Raw genomic sequence first — 22,556 nt, 5'->3', positions numbered from 1 at the left:
TAATTAAAGGAAGAGGTAGTGAAGGCTGAAATAGCAGTAAAGTAGAACCAATTATAATAAAACAAAATGTTGTAAAATGGAAGTAACTGTATCCGAAAAAGACTTGGTTGACTAATTAAAAAAAATAACGTAAATCGAGCATAAGAATACAGGAATGGTAGGCGAAAAAATAAAGGACTGAACGCAGCTTGATCACGAACCACCATTTTCGTCAGTCTGATTTCAACTTCTGGTTTCGATTCGTCCACGTTTTCTCACTTTCATGAGGCGCTCTCTTGCCCTCTCTGGTCCTCGCTAGATTTATCTCTCTTCCTCTCGTGTGAGGCACGCTACCCAAATATAACAACCATACCAATTCACATTCTGCAGTCCTTAGTCATCAAAATATGAATTCACCTTGGACGCATATACAGATGCAGATATTTCTGGTATCACTAGGAACGGTCTTTGCACATGGATGCTTTAAAATACAGACTGCGCTCGATTATCGTCTGGCTAGTTCTACAGGATTATTGTCCAGACGTCATCGCCACCACTGGGGTGAGGCGTGCACTGGGAGCGGGAGGGGGCGGGGGCGATAAATCTATCAAACACATACTTTATTGCCCCACGGCGCCGAGGCAACTTCCCATTCATGCATAAGATTATAATGACTTTGGTAACATTTCATTTGACTAAATCTCAAATATTACAATGTAGAGATTTTGTTATCTCTCTATTATTATCAAAATTAGATTGCGGATTGGACTTCAACTATACAGGAAGCTCGTATAATAGAGTATGTGTACTGCAGGATAATAAAACGATAGCGGATAAACAACGCATAAAAACAACAGGGGATTTAGAAAGCTCTGTGAATTTTCACCAACGGAAAGAATATATTATAAATAAGAAGTATACAAGAACTTACCAGGTTCCGAGACAACATAACTGACGTAACAGCTACCATCTTTCCGGTCTTTGAAATCAATCTTGGCCCTGCTAGGTCCTTCAACCGAAATAGCTAGTGTTCCAGCTCCAGCTTCTCTGGTCCAAACGTTGAACTCACATGGTTCACCTTGCTCTCCCCTTTCCAAACCAGGACCGCCAGCATGAACCCTATGCGCTCCACTGTCTCTCAAAGGACCAACTGTGAACTGAAACGGTGATCCCGGGATGTGCATTTCCTTGTATCTGACAGATACCGTATGCACTCCGAGTTCTTTAGGTACGAATGCGACTGCATATAAACCATCTTCGACTTCTTTAACTTCTGCGTCTTCGGTCACGCCTCCCGGCGAAGTGACCGTGGCGGCGAGATCGAAAGACGTAATTCCAGGCATTTTGAATGTCAGCTTACACTGGCTACCCACTTCCGTAATCGGAACAGCCTCTCTTTGTCTTTGAATCTTCTCCCTTTGACGATTGCTACCCTCTCCTGAGACCTTCACGGTGAATGGTGATCCTTCCACGTGATGGTCGGCGTACTTCAGATTCATAATGTAGTAACCTGGTTCCGTGGGTTTGTAAAAAATGTTCAATGTACCGTCCTCGTTGTCTTTGCATTGGATTTCTGCTTTACTTGGACCTTCGATCGACAACGATAGACCACCGAAACCAGCATTTCTCGTATCGATCAGAAAACTGTTTTCAACTTGAGTTTTGCCTTCTTTCAATCCCTGGCCGGATACTTTCACCTTCTTCGCATCACCAACTTCCCGATCCGATACGTTTATTTTAAACGGCGAATTCGGTATATGGTTCCCCATCTTTTTAACGGCGACCGTGTGCTCACCGGATTCACGGGGTGTGAAAGAAACGCACATGTTACCGTTGGGGGACATTTTCAAGAAGCAAGGCTCTTCCAGACCACTCGGCGCTGTGATAGACGCATTCAACGATTTTATATCGGAATCCGTAACTTTTCCAGGTAACTGAACCTCACTGGATGCACCGACAGAGATTTGATTCCGTTTGCGTCCCTCGCCTGAAAAAGGTACATAGAATTTTTTACTAACTTATTCTGATTGACCTTTTGAGCGCTACAAGCAGTTGTCAATCAAGCCAGCCGTACAGAGACTTCTCATGTAATATGTTATAAGCGTCCAAATTAAACCATTAAATGACCATTTGATTGCACGTGTTTGGAATTAATATGAGAAAAATGACTTTACAAGTCAAATCTCTTTACATTTAAACAGCGCTACTTATAAGAAAAATCAATTATTCTGCAAGCGATTTAAGATACAAGAATTCGTTTTCCGGATTGACGACATTGCATACTAACGCTCGTTTATCACTTTGAAAATGTTGTGTGAATAGGAGAGAGCCATTTTTAGCGGAAAAGGGCAAAGTAAAGCTCCTGCCTAGGTATGCGTGATACAACCAGCTTCTGTGTTTAAAAATAGAATTAAGATTACATTCTTTAAAAATAGAAGTCAGGTTTTAGTGACAAGAGATAGAGGAATGTGCTGAAATAACACTAATACTAATTAAAGCAGGCACCTTAATGGACTCGTATATAGTGATCGAACAGTAAAGCGATAAAGTTATTTATTGCTTATTTGAAGTATCATTAATTTCGATATTAATGAAATTTTTTAGCAACAATTCTTACACACATGCTAATCACATATGAAAGAGAAAATGCATGGTTGCCAATGCGAAAATCACACTTAATCAAGTTCAGTGATTTTGAATACTCAAATCAGTATAATGCTGTGAACAGTATTTTCAGTTTTTCATACACAATACAGTATTATTGATTAGAGTAGGTTCGACCAAGTTAAAAAAAAATATTGTGCAAAGCATTATACTGATTTGAGTAGGTTAAAGCTAGTTAAAAAACAAAAGATCAGCGGCGTATACGTATATGTATACAGAGTGTAACAAATATGTTGGAGGACCCGGAAATGGGAGACTCGTGAGGTGATTTGATACAAGTTTTTCCTTAACAAAAACGTTATCTGAGGTTTTGTTAACGAGATATTAACGAAAAACCCCGACCAATCAGAACGCGCGTCTGCCGACCGAATTCCCGCGGTAACATTGGCTACGCGCTGCGATTGGTAATCTAGAAACGAAATTAATGATTTAATCGGTGTTCGTGAAAAAAACTCGGTATTATGGAATACAAAAGATACAAAACATCGCAACGCAGAGAGAGTTAAGAAAAGCCAAACCGTTACTGTACGGAAAAAATACAGTCTAAACAGTGATTGTTCATGCACAAACTCCTATTCACAGACAAAAAAAATTTCATTTTAATGAACCTATTGCTACAAGGAAAAAGAATGAAAATATGCTTCAATAACATATTTAAGCAAAGAGAAAGTGCATTGTTCGGTTGATCAGTGAGACGGCACAAAGGCAAGAGAGCATTTCGTAATATTTTTGTATCCGTGACAAAAAGATAATAGATCCGTTGAGACTTAAACCCGGGTCAAAAAAGTCGTTGACCACTATGCTGTCGCGGCGTGCCTCTCCGCCGATGTGCTATTGACAAAGAATAACACTTACTAGTACTTAACCACATAGGCGGTTTTCACAAAATTTAACCCCTATTTTCTCAACAAGAATGACCATCTGCGGCTAATGTTCTATCAATGTTTTTCGTACATGCATACCTACAACCCTGCACAAGCTCATTGAAATCAGCAGTGGACAGACCTCAGTCTCCCCTTGTTAGTTTGGCGTGTAGAATTCACCCTGTGAAAGTGTCCCACATGTTTATTAACACCGTGTGTATCAATAATATTTTGTTAAGTGGATGCTTGGTGTTAAAAAGTAACATATTCGGGTTTCATAATATATTTAGTGACACAAGCGTTCAGCACAATATTTCACAACCAATTGGCGTTAAATTGTTTGAGTGATTAGTGAATGGGTAATGAAAAACGAAAAAGTGACGAATTAATTTACATGTTATTGTTGAAATTGTCTTATTAATAAGGCAACATAGAAATTAATTATGTTCTTTACGTACTAATTTGTTACGTACAAATCAAATGAGATCTAAGAAACGATGTACTGGATAAGTTAGTGAAAAATATCTGTGCAAATAAATTAATGTACCCGTGATCTTTGCAACATATGGGCTTCCCTTTATGTCTTTATCTCCGAATTTCACACTTATTTTGTATTCTCCCGGGGCGGTCGGAAGATATGATACAGAAACTGTCCCATCCTTATTGTCATGGCAAGATATTTCTGTTTTACTTGGCCCTTCAACAGCCAATGAAAGGCCACCTGCTCCAGCACCTTTCGTCGAAATCACAAAATTTCCAGGTTCACCGCACACGCCGTACACTAACCCTGGTCCGTAAGCCGTCACGTAACCACTTCCAATAGAATCCACATGGAATTTAAACGGTGAACCTAACAAAGAATTAAATAACGAGACATGAGGAACTTTTGTTATATCATAATTATATGTCTTATCTACTGGTATAATTATTAAGATTTGTAACAATCCCAAAGCACCTAATGTGACATGAAAAAGGTAAAAATAAATTTAACCATCTGAATTTAAAGCAGCGAATAAAATACACGAGTTTATTCACCTACTTCCTGAAAATTATTATCGAAACTATAAATAACGTAACCGTCTAGACTCTAGCGTGTGACTCACTTTCAAGGCTCAAGATAACAGATCAAATAATTACTACTCATTTTTGGAACGAGCGACCATAGTATTTTCTCTGAACATTCTAAACAGGTTTTGGCAACTGTGATCGTTTCACTATTTATTAGACATTCATAAAATATATCGTGTTGTAAATCACGATTTTACGATTTTTTTTTTGTAATTCCATAGAGAAAAGTTTCAGTTTTCAAGTTTGACGGTGGATAATAAAATTCTAGTTTTAAGTGAACACATTTTTTATTCTATTAATAGATCAAACGTTACGTAAGTTAAATATGCTTCTCATAAGTTTATAGCAAATGACATTAACATTAATCCTGTCCTAAATAGAATACGCTAAACTTTTGTAAGTGTACCAATTTATTTTACTTTTCAAACAAATGAAAAGGAATACTACAAGTATAGCTTTCCAATCGACCTGTAAGCACCTACAAAAATTTCTTTATCCTGTCTGTGATGAAGTGTATTTATTCAAATTACATACAGGCTCATTGAGTCTGTACTGTACCTACTACTATTTTCATAATCGTCATTTTTTCAAATTACTTATTTAAATATTATTTATTGTATCTATGAAGTTTCTTCAGAATTCCGTACCCTGTATTTGTGACTTAACGTTATAACTAATGTTATTGAAGAGGTTAAAAGAACTAACAAACCTTGAACATGAACGCCATTAAATTTTACAATGACTTCGTGCTGTCCTTCCTCTTTTGGGTCATATCTAATAGAAACCGTTCCATCGTGATTATCTTCGATTATTGGCTTATCCATGTTCCCGCTCGGCATTTTTACTTCGGCTGAAATATGAAAAATCCGTAATTAAGCGAAATTACATACATTAATTAAATGACGCCTGAATGTGTTTGAACCATGTACCTATGGTAAATATCTCATCAACATGATTAAATCCTGACATTTCTATTTACAGATCTTAGAACTTTGACCGGCTGAGAATATAAAACACGTGTGTATAACTCATATTAAATATTTCCTTTTAACGATTAAAAATTATAATTTTAATTGTTTAGTATCAGTATGAAAGTGGAAAACATTAAACGGCAAACTGCGTAATCCAACTAATGTAATATGTAACTTCAACAATATTTATTAGAGAAAATTATAAACAACAGAACAGTATAGAATTCTTTTTAAAAAAATCAATTAACACTGTAATCGAATAATTCGCTAAGTTTGCCACCATAGAGTATTTCAACATACGCTCTGCAGCATGATTAAAGAATCGTTAAATTTTCACCGAAAAATTATCGATCTTTGAACTGTTATAACTTAATTATATTTAACAATAATAATTATTATTGTTTGATTTCTTTTCACAAAGTTATAATAGTTCGGAGATTGACAATTTTTCGGTGAAAATTGGGTGATTCTTTAATTTTGCTACAGTGTGTAATCGGTACAATTAGTGTTTGAAAGAAATGCAATACATAACAACGAACGGGTTAAATATTGATTAGATATAGGTTCGTAAACTCTGAAACCTTTTTTCGTTTGTACGTAGAAAAGACTCTGAAATATTAATGGAGCAAAATCGAGTCCTGGTGGCGTTTCCTCGTTCTCTGGACTAATCTTGGCGTAACAAATCGGTCCACGCACAGCGCAATCGTACGGACTGCACGTAACAGTCTTCAATCCGTGTCTGTAAAAGGTCGACACCTCCTGCCACGTGGTTTCTACTTCTTCTTCCTCCCAAACCATTTCCAAACGTTTAACTCGTTTGATGCACTGATATCAATAACATTAAATGCTCATTCATAAAATGAGTTGAGAATTTCATTTTATGTTTAACTTTACAGTCTATTACAGACTAAATCAGCCCATTTACGAAATTCGTCATAATTATTAGATATAACTTAAAATGTCCAACCGACAACAAGGCACAATGTATAAATATGGGTTATTTCACGCAAAATTGATCACTTTTTGCACTCGATGCCAGAGATTTTGTTGAAAATGAAATATATTGTACTCCACGTGGAATTAGGGGGTGGGAGTTAAGTCATAATTTTGCCGGTATCGCATTTATTTTAAAAATACAGGCCGTCAAAGTTTGCACGTTTTCATGAAACCAGTGTGTACTTATGAATTTTTATCACAGAAATTATTTATCATATTCAGTTCATTATTCGAATAAATTATTGTTTAAATTGAAAAATCATTTGCATAACATGTAAAATTGTAAACAATGTTTTCTTTCACAAATCTGACCAAGAGTGGCGGGAGTCTACAAATTTGAAAAAAATATGTTCATATTTCTTCAAATCTTACCTCGAAGATATGCTGCTATTGAAAATGTAGATATTAACATTAACTCCACAATGAGCTATTAAAGACAGTGGTGCACCCCGTTTCAGGTAAGCGCAGTTGCACCTCGTACTAAATGAGGTCTAAAAACAATATGGACAGGTCTTGTACCCGTCTCGGTGGTGTCATTGATATGGTCCTGGTGGAGAGTCTGTTTGACCTTTTTTATATGAATTTAAGGGGTTGTGCTAATGTAAACGCTTCGAAACATAAGGTACCTAAAGGAATTTTGTTTAGGTAAATGAAAAAATGAATGGAAAATCGGATTAAAGACCTTTATTATGCATGTCTTTTCATACACGAAATGATCTTTTTTTATTTTTTTGTTCAAAAATGGTGTTGTTAGAGTTCTGCAAATGTAGTCTGAAGAACTTCGAGGCTTGCAGCACAGGTACCGTACACTTTCACCTAGGACAACAAACAAAATTTGTTCATAATCTACGTTAGATTTGCTAGGAAGTCACAAAGAAGTACACTTGATTTTTGCGACAGGTTAAAAACTTTTTTTGTTGTAAACAACTTTTCAATGAATTTTTTTAGGTATAAAAGAAATTTGGTTAGAATGTTTACCATTTCGATAAAAATCAATATTTTAACATAAACATGTGTACTTTTCTAGTAAATCTGATATAGATTATGAAAAAGTTTCGTTTGTTGTCCTAAGTAAAAGTGTATGGTATTTGTGATGCAAGCACCATTTTTGAACAAAAAAATTAAAAAATTATTTTGTCTAACCTCCTAGCATATTTCATTTTGAACAAAATCTCTGACATCCGAGTACAAAAAGTGATCATCGATTTCGCGTGGAATGACCCATATGCATTTTGAGTTGATGTATATTACGACAAATTCCTCCTTACTTGAAGACAATCTTAAACAATCAAACGATTTATTATCCCAGGACACGTTAATCGACAGTGAAAAGTTAATGTAGAAGTTTGGAAAACTTTTTGAGAACTACAGAAGTCGAGAAGTTAAATAAGAAATTTCGAATAGATGATACGTAACGAAAAAATATATGACATTATCTCGAACTATGAGCAAGCGCAATGCTTTTTTTTTACATGTGCCAACATATTGGAATTTACTTGTCAGAAACATTTATTGGGCGATAAACAAAGAACACGTGGAAAAGAAATGGTGCGTCAAAAATGTCCGCTATTCCAAGAATAACTTCTTCGACGCAATGCGCCTCAATAGGGGGCGATCTAAAGACCATCATCTTCTCGAATTTCTACCACAATATCTACCTTAACAAATCGATGAAAAACAGTGTCATGTTTCCACGATGTAAAAAAAAATCTTTTAGTGCCGATATAGAATCAGTTTCATTTGAAACGAATTTTTTGCTCTACTAATAAGCATGTTTCACCAGATCATCAAAAGAAATTCAATCCACCGAAAGTACCCAAGAGCCAATTTTATGTCAACAGTATTAAAATCTGATGAATAACGCAGAAGCCGCAGCAACATGCCAGTGTAAACAGTTTCCAAGAATGCCGCCATAGGTGTTAAATAAAGATTAAGTGCGCGGATAGGAAAAAAAAAATATTGGGTCACGATGCACGAACACTGTCACCTATAACTCGATCACAAACGATTAATAGTGAGAACATCATTTGAATATGCGAAACTATTTCATCAATAAAAATATCATATGAATCATGACAAACGAATAACAGTGAAGGAATTCATATGTGAAAGGATTAGAAAATATAACAGATCCCTTGATGTTTAACCATCGATTCGTTTAATTGAAGGAGTAATATGTCTTTTCATTTCCAATTTTTACTTCAATTATTCTGTGCTCTTTTTTTTTGTGATGTCATAGTCATTTAAAATTAATCGAACGATATCAAAGGAAAAGCGGTAATGGCAAAAGTAGCGCATAAAAGAACATTACTGTGAGATAGACACTTCTTCAGGTTGCAAACCAAAGGAAAACTCAAAACTGTACAGGTTTACAAAAACCAAAGGCAGAATTTTCCCATTGTGGGATGTTCCGTAGGTTAGGTAACTTATAGTGGTCTTGAAAGAGTGGTTAAAACAGAAGCGACTACAGACACTGTGCGTAGAAACATGACTGTCATTTGTAAAACTTCCATGTAAGAGTAAACAAAGCCTGTACGCGTTGTCAAACAGAATGAACTGTTTTTTTTTTTTTAAGAGAAAACAAACGGCAAAAGCACGGATCTGAATCGCGACAGGAGAAAGACCGACCGAACGAATTACACCGTAAGAAATCTTCCTAGATTTCTTCTTCTCTTTATGAATTTGTCACAGGAGCGCAGTTGCGTACAACACGAGAAGGCGTTTTCGAAGACTCCTTCAGCTGGATCGCAGCGTCAATAGACTTCTCGAGGATACATCTCTAGCGCGACTGACGATCAAGCGGGCAAGAGAATTACTAGCGACGGAATCATGCCAGCCCGGAAGACCCTTTTTCCAGAATATCTACCGCCAGACTTTATATCACGCAATGGTCGTTTCGGATCTAATAAATCTAACTATTTCTATCATACCGACTAACTTACACTTTTAACAACGATTCAGATCGTCGCATAATTACAGACACTCTTAACCGTAATGAATCATTTCCAACCGAGATGAACGAACCCACGTTGCACCTGCTGCTCACAGATCTGCCGCAATTTTCTAAATTATACAAATCTCTCGAATCATCTCAGAGTTAGGCAAAATTTTGTACTAAATAAAAATGTCGAAAAACGAATAAAAGATCAGAAAAAAAAAATGTTATTCGTTATTCGAAGTTCGAATAAAAAAAGTATATTCGACGAGCGTCAAATGAATAAATTTATTCGATAAGAATTGCCCGATGAATAGAAGATACCCTTTTTATTTCAAGTGTTTCATTCGTAGCATCAAATAAAATTTTCATTTATTCGGAGGCTTCGAATAAACCTTCGAATAACTTTGGCCACTTGGAATAAACGCGCTGCCGAGTCCTATATGCATAGACACATGCTATAGCAGTCAGATATGTTTAGCGTACTATCATCGGTATCTATTCCACGTATAAGTAACTGACAGTCAGCAGATACATCTGCTAGTAGCATTCAAAGCTCACGTGCCATACAAAGCATCAAATTGCATTTCCTTCAAAATATTTTCCGTCCTTGTCGATTTTATTACGAATTACATTCCATCCAGAATATATTTGAAGAATATTCGTTAAATGGAGTCGTTAAATGGAGAACACCTTGAGGACCGAACTTTATACAGCTAACTCTTTTTTCACACGATTTCGAAATAACACAGTCGAAGAAAAAAACCGCTTTACTTCTTTTTGCACAGTTCAAGAAAAAACCGTCTTTTTTTATACATGTTATTCCCTCTAACACGCTAGAAAAATTATCGTCAATGTGAGCAAATGAAACAAATGGAAGATCATAGTTTGCGAAAAGTAACTTATTCGACTTCCTCTAGGGGGAAAAGTGGTGTAGGGATAAGGGCCTCCTATCATTTGATAAATTTATTTCAAGTACCGAAATAAATGTTAAATTTTTCCCTACGTTACTTTTTCCCCTAATGGAAGACGAGTTTTCTCGTGAGTATACATTCAAAATATCTTCCCTAAAAACAAAATAATCCAACATCATATAAAAAACTAATATATTTTCTTACCTATGATAGACTGTTCTATAATATATGGAGAAAAAAGATCTGCGGCTTCGAAAGAAAACAGTTTGGGAAAATTTTCATCGTGCACCTTCTATATAATGAAAATTGCAGATTCAGTGAAATTATTCCTCATTCGCGTTTCACACATTTGGTCGTAGACAGGATGTACGAATGAACAAGTGCGACAGGTTCGCATTTTACGCGCGTGCTGGTCGCTCTGCTACCACACCAAAAATATAGTCAAGCTGGATGAGGGAGAAGGCGGTGAGAGAAGCAAGGAAAGAAAGATATGCGAACGGTTATGTGGCGGAAGCACGGCTGTGATATTAATATTGGATGATTAAATGGCTCCGGATGTGCGGATTCGTCATTGGCCCAAAAATCGTAACCTGAATCTCAAAATCGCTGACCAAGAAATGATGGGAAATATCGGTTTCCCTTTTCTACTGTATCCTCCTCAGCAATTAAGAAACTTACAGTGACAAATAATGATAACTGTGAAGTTATGTGAAAATAATGATTCCTACATAACACACATATTTCTTGGACACTATAATAGTCGATTCAAAGTTCTAAAATCATTAGATCTATAATAATTGCGATACACATGCGGTTTGTAGTTTCGACAAAATTTTTTAATTAATCGTATGTTCGATTAATTAATATTTTCCTGCTTAATACAGGGTATATAGATTTAAATGAAAATCAGTCTGACTTGAATACGCCATTTGTAGATTCTTCTTTAATACTTACGCGTACAAAATTAGTTCGTTATTTTTTAACTGTAATAATTGAAAAATCTTTAGAAAAGTCAAATTATAATATTATTATGGAGTAATATTTAAAATCAGTGGCTTTGATACTAGAATATCACTGAAGAATTTAATAATGTATGATACACATGCAACAGATCGTTTCGACAGGACCATTTTTCTCCTTAACAATTTGTATAAAGTTACATTATGTGTAGGAACAATATAAACAGTTACGTCCACTTTGACGGAAACAAATTATTTTCGGAACTTTATTGTCACACTTCGTAATTTAACGTGGGTATTGAAACAAATACCAGAAAGTCAGTGTCAGAAATGTCACGATCAACGCATACAACACTGGAATACTATACGTGTGTACAGTCTCACTGGAACTACCTTGAAAACGATAGCCACACATCTGTTTAATTTTCAAAAGAAAATTTTTAAATTCTCGTAGCTTTATTATCACACCTCCTACGTGCCCATACATAATAAGGAGATTAAATCAACATCATGCAGTCTTGTTTATATAAAAAATCCACAAAGGTGAAAAGTTGTGTCAAAATTGTTACCTTACCCTTGTAAAAGTGATTGTTCTACTAATTATCCGAACGTTTTCGTATTCTTATTTATACTGACAATTGCAACATGTTCGTTTCGTTGATACCTATACTTCTGCAACATTTTAAGAGCTTCAAACTTGCACGAATAATGTAACGTTACCTAGATTCATCGAATCTCGCTTGTTTGTAATTAGTCAAAAGAAGCGAGTTTAATTTCTCGTATTAACCATATTACCCTTGGCACGCGTTTAATGTGTACGAGTGAACTGATCCGTTTGCTCGACGACTTCCTGTGTGAAGTGAAAACAGCGACACGAGTGGAAGAGAAGCCAGGATGTCACGCGCCAAATTCCTCTCTTTTCTATCTTAAGAATTCCAGGTTTTCTTGTACACGATAACGAATTACATAACTTTGCATGTAAATGACCGGACCAGATTAAAAATATAAAAATAATTTTTTACTTCGTCCGTACGAGACATGGAATGATTCCGAACAAGTTGTCTCTTTATTACTTTACTCTTCATTGTAAATACCAATTGTTGCAGTAATATAGTATGTTTTCACGATAATTATAAGCATGAATGAAACATAATTTTTACATGTAGAACTTAATAAAAATTTGTAATACAGAAAATTGTGTGGCAAAGGATGAGGTGCCTTTATCGCATAAAATAATTTCTTGCATGACTTATGGAATGAGTAGATTCCTATTGCACAGATATAGTGGCTGTTATAATCTGGGACACAAATTAAATTTTCATGTAAGGAATATACAAAACGTAATGACCTAAATCTATTATCTTTAATAACCATAAAAATGATCAAAGGCGAAAAAAGTGGTTGAAGTAAATACGTTTCAGATTTGTAAGATTAGAAACGTATAAATACTTGTTTGAACTAAAAATATGGGATGCTAAATTGAAACGGATTTGTATGTCTCATTAACTTCAAATTTATTAACACTTGCGATGCCAGGAACCAATTACATTTATAATGTTATTACATATTAAGTGGATATTTCATGTCCACAAGAAAGAAAGAAGATATAGGTACATCACAGGTTTAGACCTATACGGGAATGATATAAGTAAAAAGGGGATAAAAGAGACTAAATATGTATAGTTTCAAAACATACAAATCTAATCTACGTTTGGACAAATATTTTGTATAAACCGAAACTGTTAACTGAAACTCATATACCATTAAAAAAAAGGTAGTTTGGTCTCATTTTACTTATAAAAATCTCACCAATATGTTAGTAAAAGTTTCATTTTCAAGGAGCCAGAAATAAAAAAGTTTCATTATTTCATACACAGTGTCTCACTGATACCAGAGCATTTAATCTGTTTTGTCTCGTAAACGGGAACTGGTCCCACCCCCTCAACTCTCGCGATATAACTTCGATATTACTAATAACATTTATAGCGAAATATTCAATGTAGTAACAAGACAATTCACTTAGACTAAATACTGTTCTTGAGTGATTGAACACCTAATATTTATTGCATACAGTAAATGCTATAGACGTAAAAGTTAGAATATATGAGGAATGCTTTTAATTTCAATTCGTATTATTGTGATATATTTGTTTGGAGAGAGCTAGAAGAGGCAAAACGTCTGTTCATACCTACATATAATTTTGAAACATACCTGTTACGGTACCAGCTGATGACAGTAGTCGGATTTTATTCAGACAAATTTCGTTGAACTTCTGCTTTGTTGTATTAGTTGAAGTCTCTGATATATTTGCACTCTGTTGTTCAATCACACGCTGCTCCTGCTTTTCACGGGACCTTTTCGTTCTTTGCGTTTTATCTGTGCTATGCTCTCGATACTCCTCGGAGGCCTGCAACATGATTTTAATAGAAGTTTTTAGTAAGAGGAAAATGTTTATTCACGCAGCGTATTACGATGTGCACATTATGAAGTAGAATAAACGCACGTTTCTTCTACAAATGTTTTCCAATAAATTCTTTATTGCGATGTAATTGTTCTTAAGTATAATTCAACGTAAATCTTCCGTAAAATAGTTTAAATTATAAAAAGAATATAAATTCGCAATTATTATACATTTGTGCGATTTATTCACTACCTACTTATTAAATGAAAAAAAAAATGCACTGAAATGTATGAATTGCTAGTGCAGTAGAATGTAAATTTTGATTAACAGTGTTCGTCTGTATGGGCGATACAAGCCCCGATATCTCTGGAATCAAGTAATGGTGTATGTTACAGCTCATTAGATGGAATCTACGTATTTTGAAGCTGGTAACTAGCCAAAGCGTATTGCGCGTAAGGAATTTATTATGTAACTCCCACAAGATTATTGCAAAACGCGTGTCATGTGAAACATTTACAACTTACGGTTTAGTAAACAAATTTCATCGTAACGCTTGTCAGATTCTTTAGTATACGACGATAATAATAGAAACAGTATTAAAATGTCTTTACGTTGGTATTAGAATTATTGTTCCATATCATTAAAAAAAAATACACTCACTCCACTGCTGAGTAGATTTTTTACGTCCCTTCAGTCTATACATGGCTTTTGTCACATGCTTCGAAAGTATCTTATTTTATAGATGTCTTTTTATTTTATTGTATTTCGTGTTTTATTATACTTAAATGTTATTAAAAAAAATTACGTTTATGGTTGAAATTTAAAGTTTGTTCTAAAAACATCTCAATATAGTATTTCAGAATATTTTTTAAACAATTATATATTATTTTGAATGATTAGTATTGCTGGAACGATGGATGATCAATACAAAGAACATTGTCTAAAAATTAAATTTTAGGAAATTTATTTTCATTATTATTAAGGAAACTAGCAGTGTCCTGTCAATATTTCCGCGCGGTAGTATCAGCATATTTAAGATTACTAAATGCTTAGCGTATGCATAAATGAAAACATTATAAAAAAACAATAAAATATTGAATTAAATTTTGAGTAATTTTATAGGATACGTCCGTAAGTTAAGGAATCTATCTTAATATCTGGGAAGAAAGAAAGAACTTCTTTCTTAATTGAACGTAACTACAATTTCTCACATACATAGTGAATTAGGTTGATATATATGTATTGAGCATAGATGTTGGCAACGTGATTAATTGTTAGTCTTGTATATTTGTGTCATGCATGTTATTAAATGCACACATATTATAGAATACAGAATTATAGCTCTCCCTTATTTCCAAATTTATACTATATGCACTTGTTGCCCCCCCCCCCCCTCCAAAAAAAAAACAAATTATAATTCTGATATTGCAATAAGTGTCACCATTGAGATACGTCACCAATAGTTAAATTTTCCAAAGTCTTTTGTACGTAATATTACAATTATATTATACTTTTCTATACTCGGTGCGTACCTGAACTTGCACTTTAGAATATCGGAGAGCAATAGACAACAGCAGCAACCAGTCAAGACGGTGGTCGTCACGAAACTCGTGGTAACTGACGGTAATTTTGGGCACAATGCTGAATTCGATGTTACCACAATAGCTGACGAACCCCCACTCATCTACTTTATAAAAGATTTTTCGATGGTAACACGTATATAACTGTTCAATATAATATATTAATTGATTAATTTCAAAATTTCGCTTTGTTTGCAATTCTCACGGGGCTTAGGATTTCAACAACCCTGGCTTAAACATGACGGGGTGTACCTAAAACGATTGGCAATTGTAACAATAGGTAACGTAATCCCCATAGAAAAATAAAAGCACTGCACTGGTGCTTTCTTCGATAGAGTGTCTAGAACTTTATGGTCCCTAGATAACAAAACTGATAATGCAAACCATATTCAATTACATGTAATAGCAAAGCCTACAGAAACTTATGATCATTTTTAAAGTATATTTTTTTATAGTATCTATTCGAATTATAAAAATATAGTATAACATACACAGAAATTAAAAATTAAAAATTGAATATTATCATTATACGTCATTGAACGAAATTCTATCAGAGCCTATTACTGTCTGAATATTTATGTACCACTTGATTCGTGCGATTTAATGTAGTTGCCAACACCGGTTCAAATTGCTGAAATTCTTAAATACTGACTTTAAACAATCCAACCGTAATTAATTTCTTTAGTCGCATGAATTTTGGACACTTACGATGGAAAGTAATGTAAAAAAACATTATTCGTCGAAATTATTTAAATTTCATTACATATCTAATCAGTTAATTAACTCAGGGGTTCACTTTTAATTTTAACCACATGTACTGTGTATGTCATTTAACTTAAAATAGTAATTAGTACCACAACTATCAGCATACTATATTATTTGTATTTCCAGCTGGTATTTCCAATAAATTATTTATAGGAAGATTTAATTACTCCTGAGTGCGAAAATCAACTTTGAATGTACAAATTCCATACAATAACGAGTTCAATGGATTGTACACATAATCTTGATAATAGCGTATTTCGTTCCATTGCTTTTTTTACAACTTGTGACATACAGAACTTGTAAATCACATGTGAGGAATGAAGGTCTCTGCTTTGATCGAGTAACGTATGTAGTATGTATGTCACACTGCTTTGGGACACAAAAAAGAAAAGCTCCCTCGATGCGGTAGATTAAACTGATTAACTGGCCACGACATGCTATTTGGTCTATTTCACGAAAGAAGAGCCCTGAGGGGTTTTCGTGCCTCAACGCGTGGCCTGGTGGGGATCCAACGCGAGCTGCGTATTTCATGTGACGCTATGACGTTTTCAATGCCACTGTGTGTCTTTTTTCGTTCTTCTGCAGGACAGTCTCTCATTCAGTGGCTCGATAAACCAATTTCTCTTTTTTGTATAGCATACAAAATTTCAAAATGGCATTTGAACACAAATTCAACAATTGTTTAAAAAATATAGAATTTTTATTTCAGACATTATCTATTGTATCGTATTCGTTCTTCGATCATTTATGTTAAAAAATCATTTTTATAACATGAAAGATTAAAAATAAATTTTTCTTGTGCTAATTTCACTCGGAGTGTCAGGGTTAAAGAACTTGAAAAAAATATGATCGTATTCTTTGAAATGTTACCTAAAGGTATGGTAAATTTGACAACGGGACTGTAAAAATTACCTTTGCAATGAACAGTTAATGACGGTGATGCATTCCGTTTCAGGTACTTCAGCGAACTGCGCGCTCGACAATTACAGTCGGCCGATTGTACCACTCTATCTCATATTGTGTACTTCAATGAGATCGAAAAACAATATTGCCAGTCCTTGTTCCCGTCTCAGTGATGTCATTAATAAAATAAAAAAATTCTATAAAATACAATTTTTATATTATAAATGATACCATTGAGACGAGTACGAGGGCTGGCGATATTGTTTGTAGACCTCCATGAAGTAATACGGGATGAAAGGGTACGATCAGCCGATAATAATCGCCGAACATGTGGTTCAGTTACCTGAAACAGAACGCATGTACCGAGCGAATTTCCAGACGCCTCTCGATTATTATCCTGCACGATTATTGTGCAGGCGTAATCCCCTACCACTGGGGGAAGGGGGTATGGAACCTGTCAAACGCATACTTTGTTGCCGAGGCTTTGGGCAAATAATGAATGTACGACGGTCTGAAGCATTTCACCTTATAAGTTTATTGTATGTTTTTTTTTAAGCTTGCATACTTTACCCTCTTCATATTCGTTTCCTAACCCCGGTGATAATGAAATGAAAACAGGTCCTGTGAAATCGCCATATAAATATGCAGTTTTTGCGTCCAATAATCGCAATTTCCAGTGTAGCGGTACGAAGGATACCAGGCTAACAGTTGTTCAGAGACAAGAGGGCTGTGTTTAGTTACGGCGCGTACCGAACACAATAAAAATAATATAACCGTTACCGAAACAGTGAATTTCGATACGCAACGAATTGCAGCAGTCGAGGCCGCAACACTCGCAAGTGATTAATAAACACCCATTCCTTGGCTCACACCAGTTTAATTTAATAGCTAATGCTATTAATAAACGTCATGCTTGAATGCAAACTACTGGTGAATACGATTCTTCGTAGTCCCCATGCAATTGAATCCTGCTGCTACTTGAAATCCTACTTTACATTTAGTGCCAATTTTTTCGTTACAATTTTTGATTGAGAAAACCCATTTACTTTGAATAATTTTCGCATTAATCGGTATGGCAACTACTTCCCACACGACATGTTTTTCGAGTGATTGTAATTCATATTTAACAGCTATTTCCCACTTGGCCCACGATTTACTGTTTCGCGCCGTAACGTAATTTTAACATTCACGTAAATATGAACACATACATACATAAAGAGATAGTATACACCTGAACATATGTATATACGTATATATACAAATATTGACCTGATCAACAATGCAATTTACCACAAACAAATTTACAAACACTTATGTTTATAAAGTTAAATGCAGAATTTACATGTATAGGTATACATGTGTGTATTCGTATTTATCTAAATGTTAAATAAAAATATCGAACTACAACATATTTTATTCTATTCTCTGTTTCATAAATTTAAACTCACGCATGCACACCACCGACACATATGTATATGAATGTGCATACTGCATACGTACGTACGTATGTATGTATGTTTGTATGTTTTTATATATGCTGTGTTAAATAAAAATATTGAAATACAACATTTTTATTTTTATTATTTTTTAACAAATAGCGAGCAACTGCTAAAATTTTCTCAAGTTCACTGAGGAAGGTGACCTTGACAACATGTATCAAGATCAACGTTGTTGGACCTGCATCCCCTATTCTGAATATTTACCCATCTTTTTTATAACTTCAAAAACAGAACACAGTGATGAGTGCTGATATTGTAAACAAAATGCAGTAGTAACTTACTGTAAACGTGTAAAATCCACCTGGTACCGGTTGACCGCCGAATTTAATGCTAAGCGTGTAGTCGCCAGCATCCGCAACAGTGTAGTAAATGCTAACAGTCCCGTCTCCATTATCCTCGATATCGATATCTACAATTTCACTGAAAAGATATACGGAAAATGTAAGTACTTTTCTTATTTCGATCTATGAATATACAGAGTATGGTCAAATTGATGGTACAAGCCGACAGTTGGGGAAATCAAATCAGACAAAACGTAATGTGAAAATGCATAATAACACCCTAATTACGCGATTTTAATTATTAGGTTAACTAGTTACTGCAACCATTTATTTTCATATCCTAAAATATATTCAAAATATATGCAAATTAATACTTCTAGAGCTTGAAAGTCGTTTTTATACTCTAATACATTGAAAGGAATAAAAAATTTATAATTCACGACACGATGTGTGTATTCTTTATGCTCTGCCTCCTCTTTCTTCGAAGTAGCTGGAATGATCTACTTTATAATTTTTATCAAAATATAGTAAAGGCGCTATAATTGCGTGAAACTAAGACCGATTTGGACCTTTGATATACCATTCGAAAACGTGAAAAATCATAAAATCACTTACCTTCCAGAAGTGGACTTAATTCGGCAGGTTACAGCACCGTGACCCGCGTTCATAGTATCGATTGTAATACATTGTTCTTCACCCTGTGTTAATGTGCGTTGTATGCCCTTTTTTATTTTACATTCGTCAGCTTTTCCTGTTGATATACTCTGTACCAATATGGGACAGCTTGGCAGCTCCACCCCTCCGTATCGTACTTTTATTTGATAACGGCCACAATCATCGGGTAAATATCTGACTTTGTACTTCCCATCTTCAAGATCTTGAATTTCTACTTTTCGAGGTACTTGGTCTGGACCCTGAAAAGGAACGAACACCACACAAAATTCGTTAATATGCCGGTATGAATGCTTGGTATGAAATTACATAGGCCAGTAAGTTTTTGTATCGTTAGGGGTCTTTTTGTAGTTCTCGTTGTATAATACGTTAATAATACTGTTCACGTGAACGATGCGTTCGCTACCACGTGAGACAAAGAAGCTTAAGTTGGACCGGGACCTCGAGGTACCCGAGTATCTCCTCCGGGTCATTGATGATTACCTGAAGGATCGCTTCATCATTGAAACACAGGATGGCCCGAAAAGGAGGGAGCTGACGGCAGGGGCTGTCTAAGGCTGACATATTAGGACTCATTAGGAGTAATTTCAAAACTGTACCATTTCATTCTTCTTAATAGGAGCGTTTCGTTAGTTTTTAGATCGCAATAACAATATATTTGAAAATCTATATTAATTACTTACCAGAACTTGAACTTCGAGGTTACCATAACCAGCTTTAGAAGTATCCACCACGAAGTCAACTGGAAATGATGCTGTGCAAGCGGCCGCCACTCCTGGTCCAGATAAAACAACTTTATTTGGTTCCACGGTGGGTAGTACCTTTGGCTTGAAAGGACTTCCTGGTATATTTTTCCCGTCATAAGTCACTCCAACTTGTAGGTTACTTCCAATAGGTGTAGGGTGATAAGCAACTTCATATAGACCATCTCCGCGATCTTTAATTAGCGGTGTCTGAACTTGTCCTTTATCAGACTTTAATGTAATATCTAATTGGGCTGGACTGCATTTTGAAGTGTCGACCATAAATTTTGCTAGCACATTTTCTCGTACAGATTCCAATCCTGTTCCGTAGACAGTAACATTATTAGCTTCTATTTCATCCACAACTAGGATTTGGAAAGGAGACCCAGGGATGTGTTGTTCTGCAAATTTTATAGAACATTCATAATCTCCTGACTCGGTCGGAATGTATTCAACGCTGCACGAGCCATCGTAATTGTCTTTGCAAGTCATCTTTACTTCGCCGGTCCCTTCCATAGATAAAGCCAAACCACCGTTACCGGCATCTATAAGTTGATGAAATGTTAATAATTTTTAGACACACGGTGGTTATGAATTTCTTACCTTTAGTTTCTACAGTAAAAGTGTTGGATTTGTTTACTATTCCTTCTTGTAACCCTGGTCCGTAGGCTTTACAATTTCTGGGTTCGCTCATACGTTCAACATTAACTGAGAATGGTGAACCAGGAACAGGAATATTGTCGTAGAGTATGTCTATGGTATGGCATCCTTCCTCAAATGGTACATAACAAACGTAATAGGTTCCATCTTCTTGAAGAGTAACGACGCTTTGAGTTTCACCACCACTGGGATATTTTATAATATAGGAAACCTTTTTAGAGTCATTTTCAGATTTTGGCATCGCCCGAGTGTCTATTCTGAATTCTGCAGGCTGATTCACGTAAGTTCCTGAAATGGACAAAAAACAATATTTCATAACGGATATATAAGTTTATCATCAATAATATAAAAATATTAGGCATTGTAGAACAAAACCATACACAGTTCTTCAGAGTTAAGTATGCATGAGAACCATTAACAAAAAGAGAGTTAAGAAATATATACACTGGAAATAAAATAACGGTACCAATATAGTAAAATGGTAAACATATTGGAGGGCAACGACGTGAAAATGTGTGGATCAGAGCGTGTATCTGTCACTCACTTCACACACAAATATGTCGTGATGTTTCCTGCCTCGGATCCCCTCCACAGTAGCCCGCGACTGCCCGCCGCTTGCTCGTGGCGAGCAGCATGCCCGTGGGGGCGTGGTTTGCCCATCACGGGTCTAGATGACTACGAGATCGAGACTTTTCCACTAAAATAAAATTAGGGTGACTTACCCCGCGACACACAGCAGCGGATTTTACCTCCGCTCGCTCGCTAATTGTTCCCACACGAATGTCTCCTCGCCAACCTTACGCCTCCACGTAACCCAAGTGAATTCTCAGATTTTTGCGAAACGACGTGAGAATATCGGTAGCCCCTTTATCCCAATCTTTCCCCCCTCCCCCTTCCTGCCGTATATCCCGGAGTTCTGCTCCTTCGGCTCAGTGACAGCGCGTTTCGGAAGGTTCCTCAGGTCTGCGAAATTACTTCCGCCTTTTGAGGGTGCCCAGATTTCTGCCCTTCTACGTGGCGACTGCTGCATTCCTCGAGTTATCCTCCCGTCCACCCTCTTCATTGTTGGACCTTCTTCGGAGGGAGGCGACAAAGTTACCGATTCCGTCGTTCCTTCGGCAGATGTAGATTTCAATCGTGTCCCACCGGTCGACTAGGCGTCTAATGATTTTAGCTCATCAATCGAGAATCCCATACCCGTCGTTATTCCTTTTTCATTTTGAACGAAGACGCTTGCTTATCGAGCCTTTCGAGGTTTTCGTGGCGGTCCACTGAGCAGAGTTTACCTCAGCTTTGGGGAGAGGAGAGAATTTCGTCCTGATCATCTGTGTTGTCCTTCACGGTACAGTCCTGTAAGGCGCGAGTGTTTACTCGACGCGAAATACCCGCGTGATTAGTTTAAATTCAAGCGTTAATGTTTCCACGGGATTACACTGGGAGCGCGTCGGTATTTTATGCGAGTGTTTTTGCCATTAAGCTCTATTCTAATTGAAGTCTGAACTCTTGTGCAAAGAAGTAGAGGCGACAGCGGCCAGAGGGAAATGGAAAATTTGCAGTGAACCTATCCTTCTTCCTATTATCCTCTCCATCTGGACTATTCTATAGTACATTTGCGTTACTACTACGATCATATACATATACATCGAGTGTAAGGGCCAAATAGGTATGGTGTGGGTCGATTTCCGACGTTTCAGCAAGGCAGG

The 22,556-nt window shown here is 35.9% G+C and overlaps 1 protein-coding gene across 1 annotated transcript in view; it reads right to left on the bottom strand.

Moving 5' to 3' along the window:
• The window catches only part of LOC107190272 (filamin-A-like), a 43,769-nt gene that overhangs the window by 3,278 nt on the left and 17,935 nt on the right, over positions 1-22,556 (bottom strand). The window contains exons 13-20 of the mRNA XM_015579054.1: positions 20,797-21,141; positions 20,134-20,738; positions 19,394-19,692; positions 18,779-18,917; positions 13,561-13,756; positions 5,284-5,424; positions 4,054-4,356; positions 911-1,966 (exon numbers count right to left, since the gene is read on the bottom strand). Of these exons, the coding sequence (XP_015434540.1) occupies positions 911-1,966; positions 4,054-4,356; positions 5,284-5,424; positions 13,561-13,756; positions 18,779-18,917; positions 19,394-19,692; positions 20,134-20,738; positions 20,797-21,141 (3,084 nt within the window). The remainder of the gene's footprint in view (positions 1-910; positions 1,967-4,053; positions 4,357-5,283; positions 5,425-13,560; positions 13,757-18,778; positions 18,918-19,393; positions 19,693-20,133; positions 20,739-20,796; positions 21,142-22,556) is intronic.

Source organism: Dufourea novaeangliae, unplaced genomic scaffold, assembly GCF_001272555.1.
Source record: "Dufourea novaeangliae isolate 0120121106 unplaced genomic scaffold, ASM127255v1 scaffold168, whole genome shotgun sequence".
NCBI lineage: Eukaryota > Metazoa > Arthropoda > Insecta > Hymenoptera > Halictidae > Dufourea > Dufourea novaeangliae.
The sequence above is the reverse complement of the archived record's forward strand: the minus strand, read 5'-3'. Positions and strand labels throughout refer to the sequence as shown.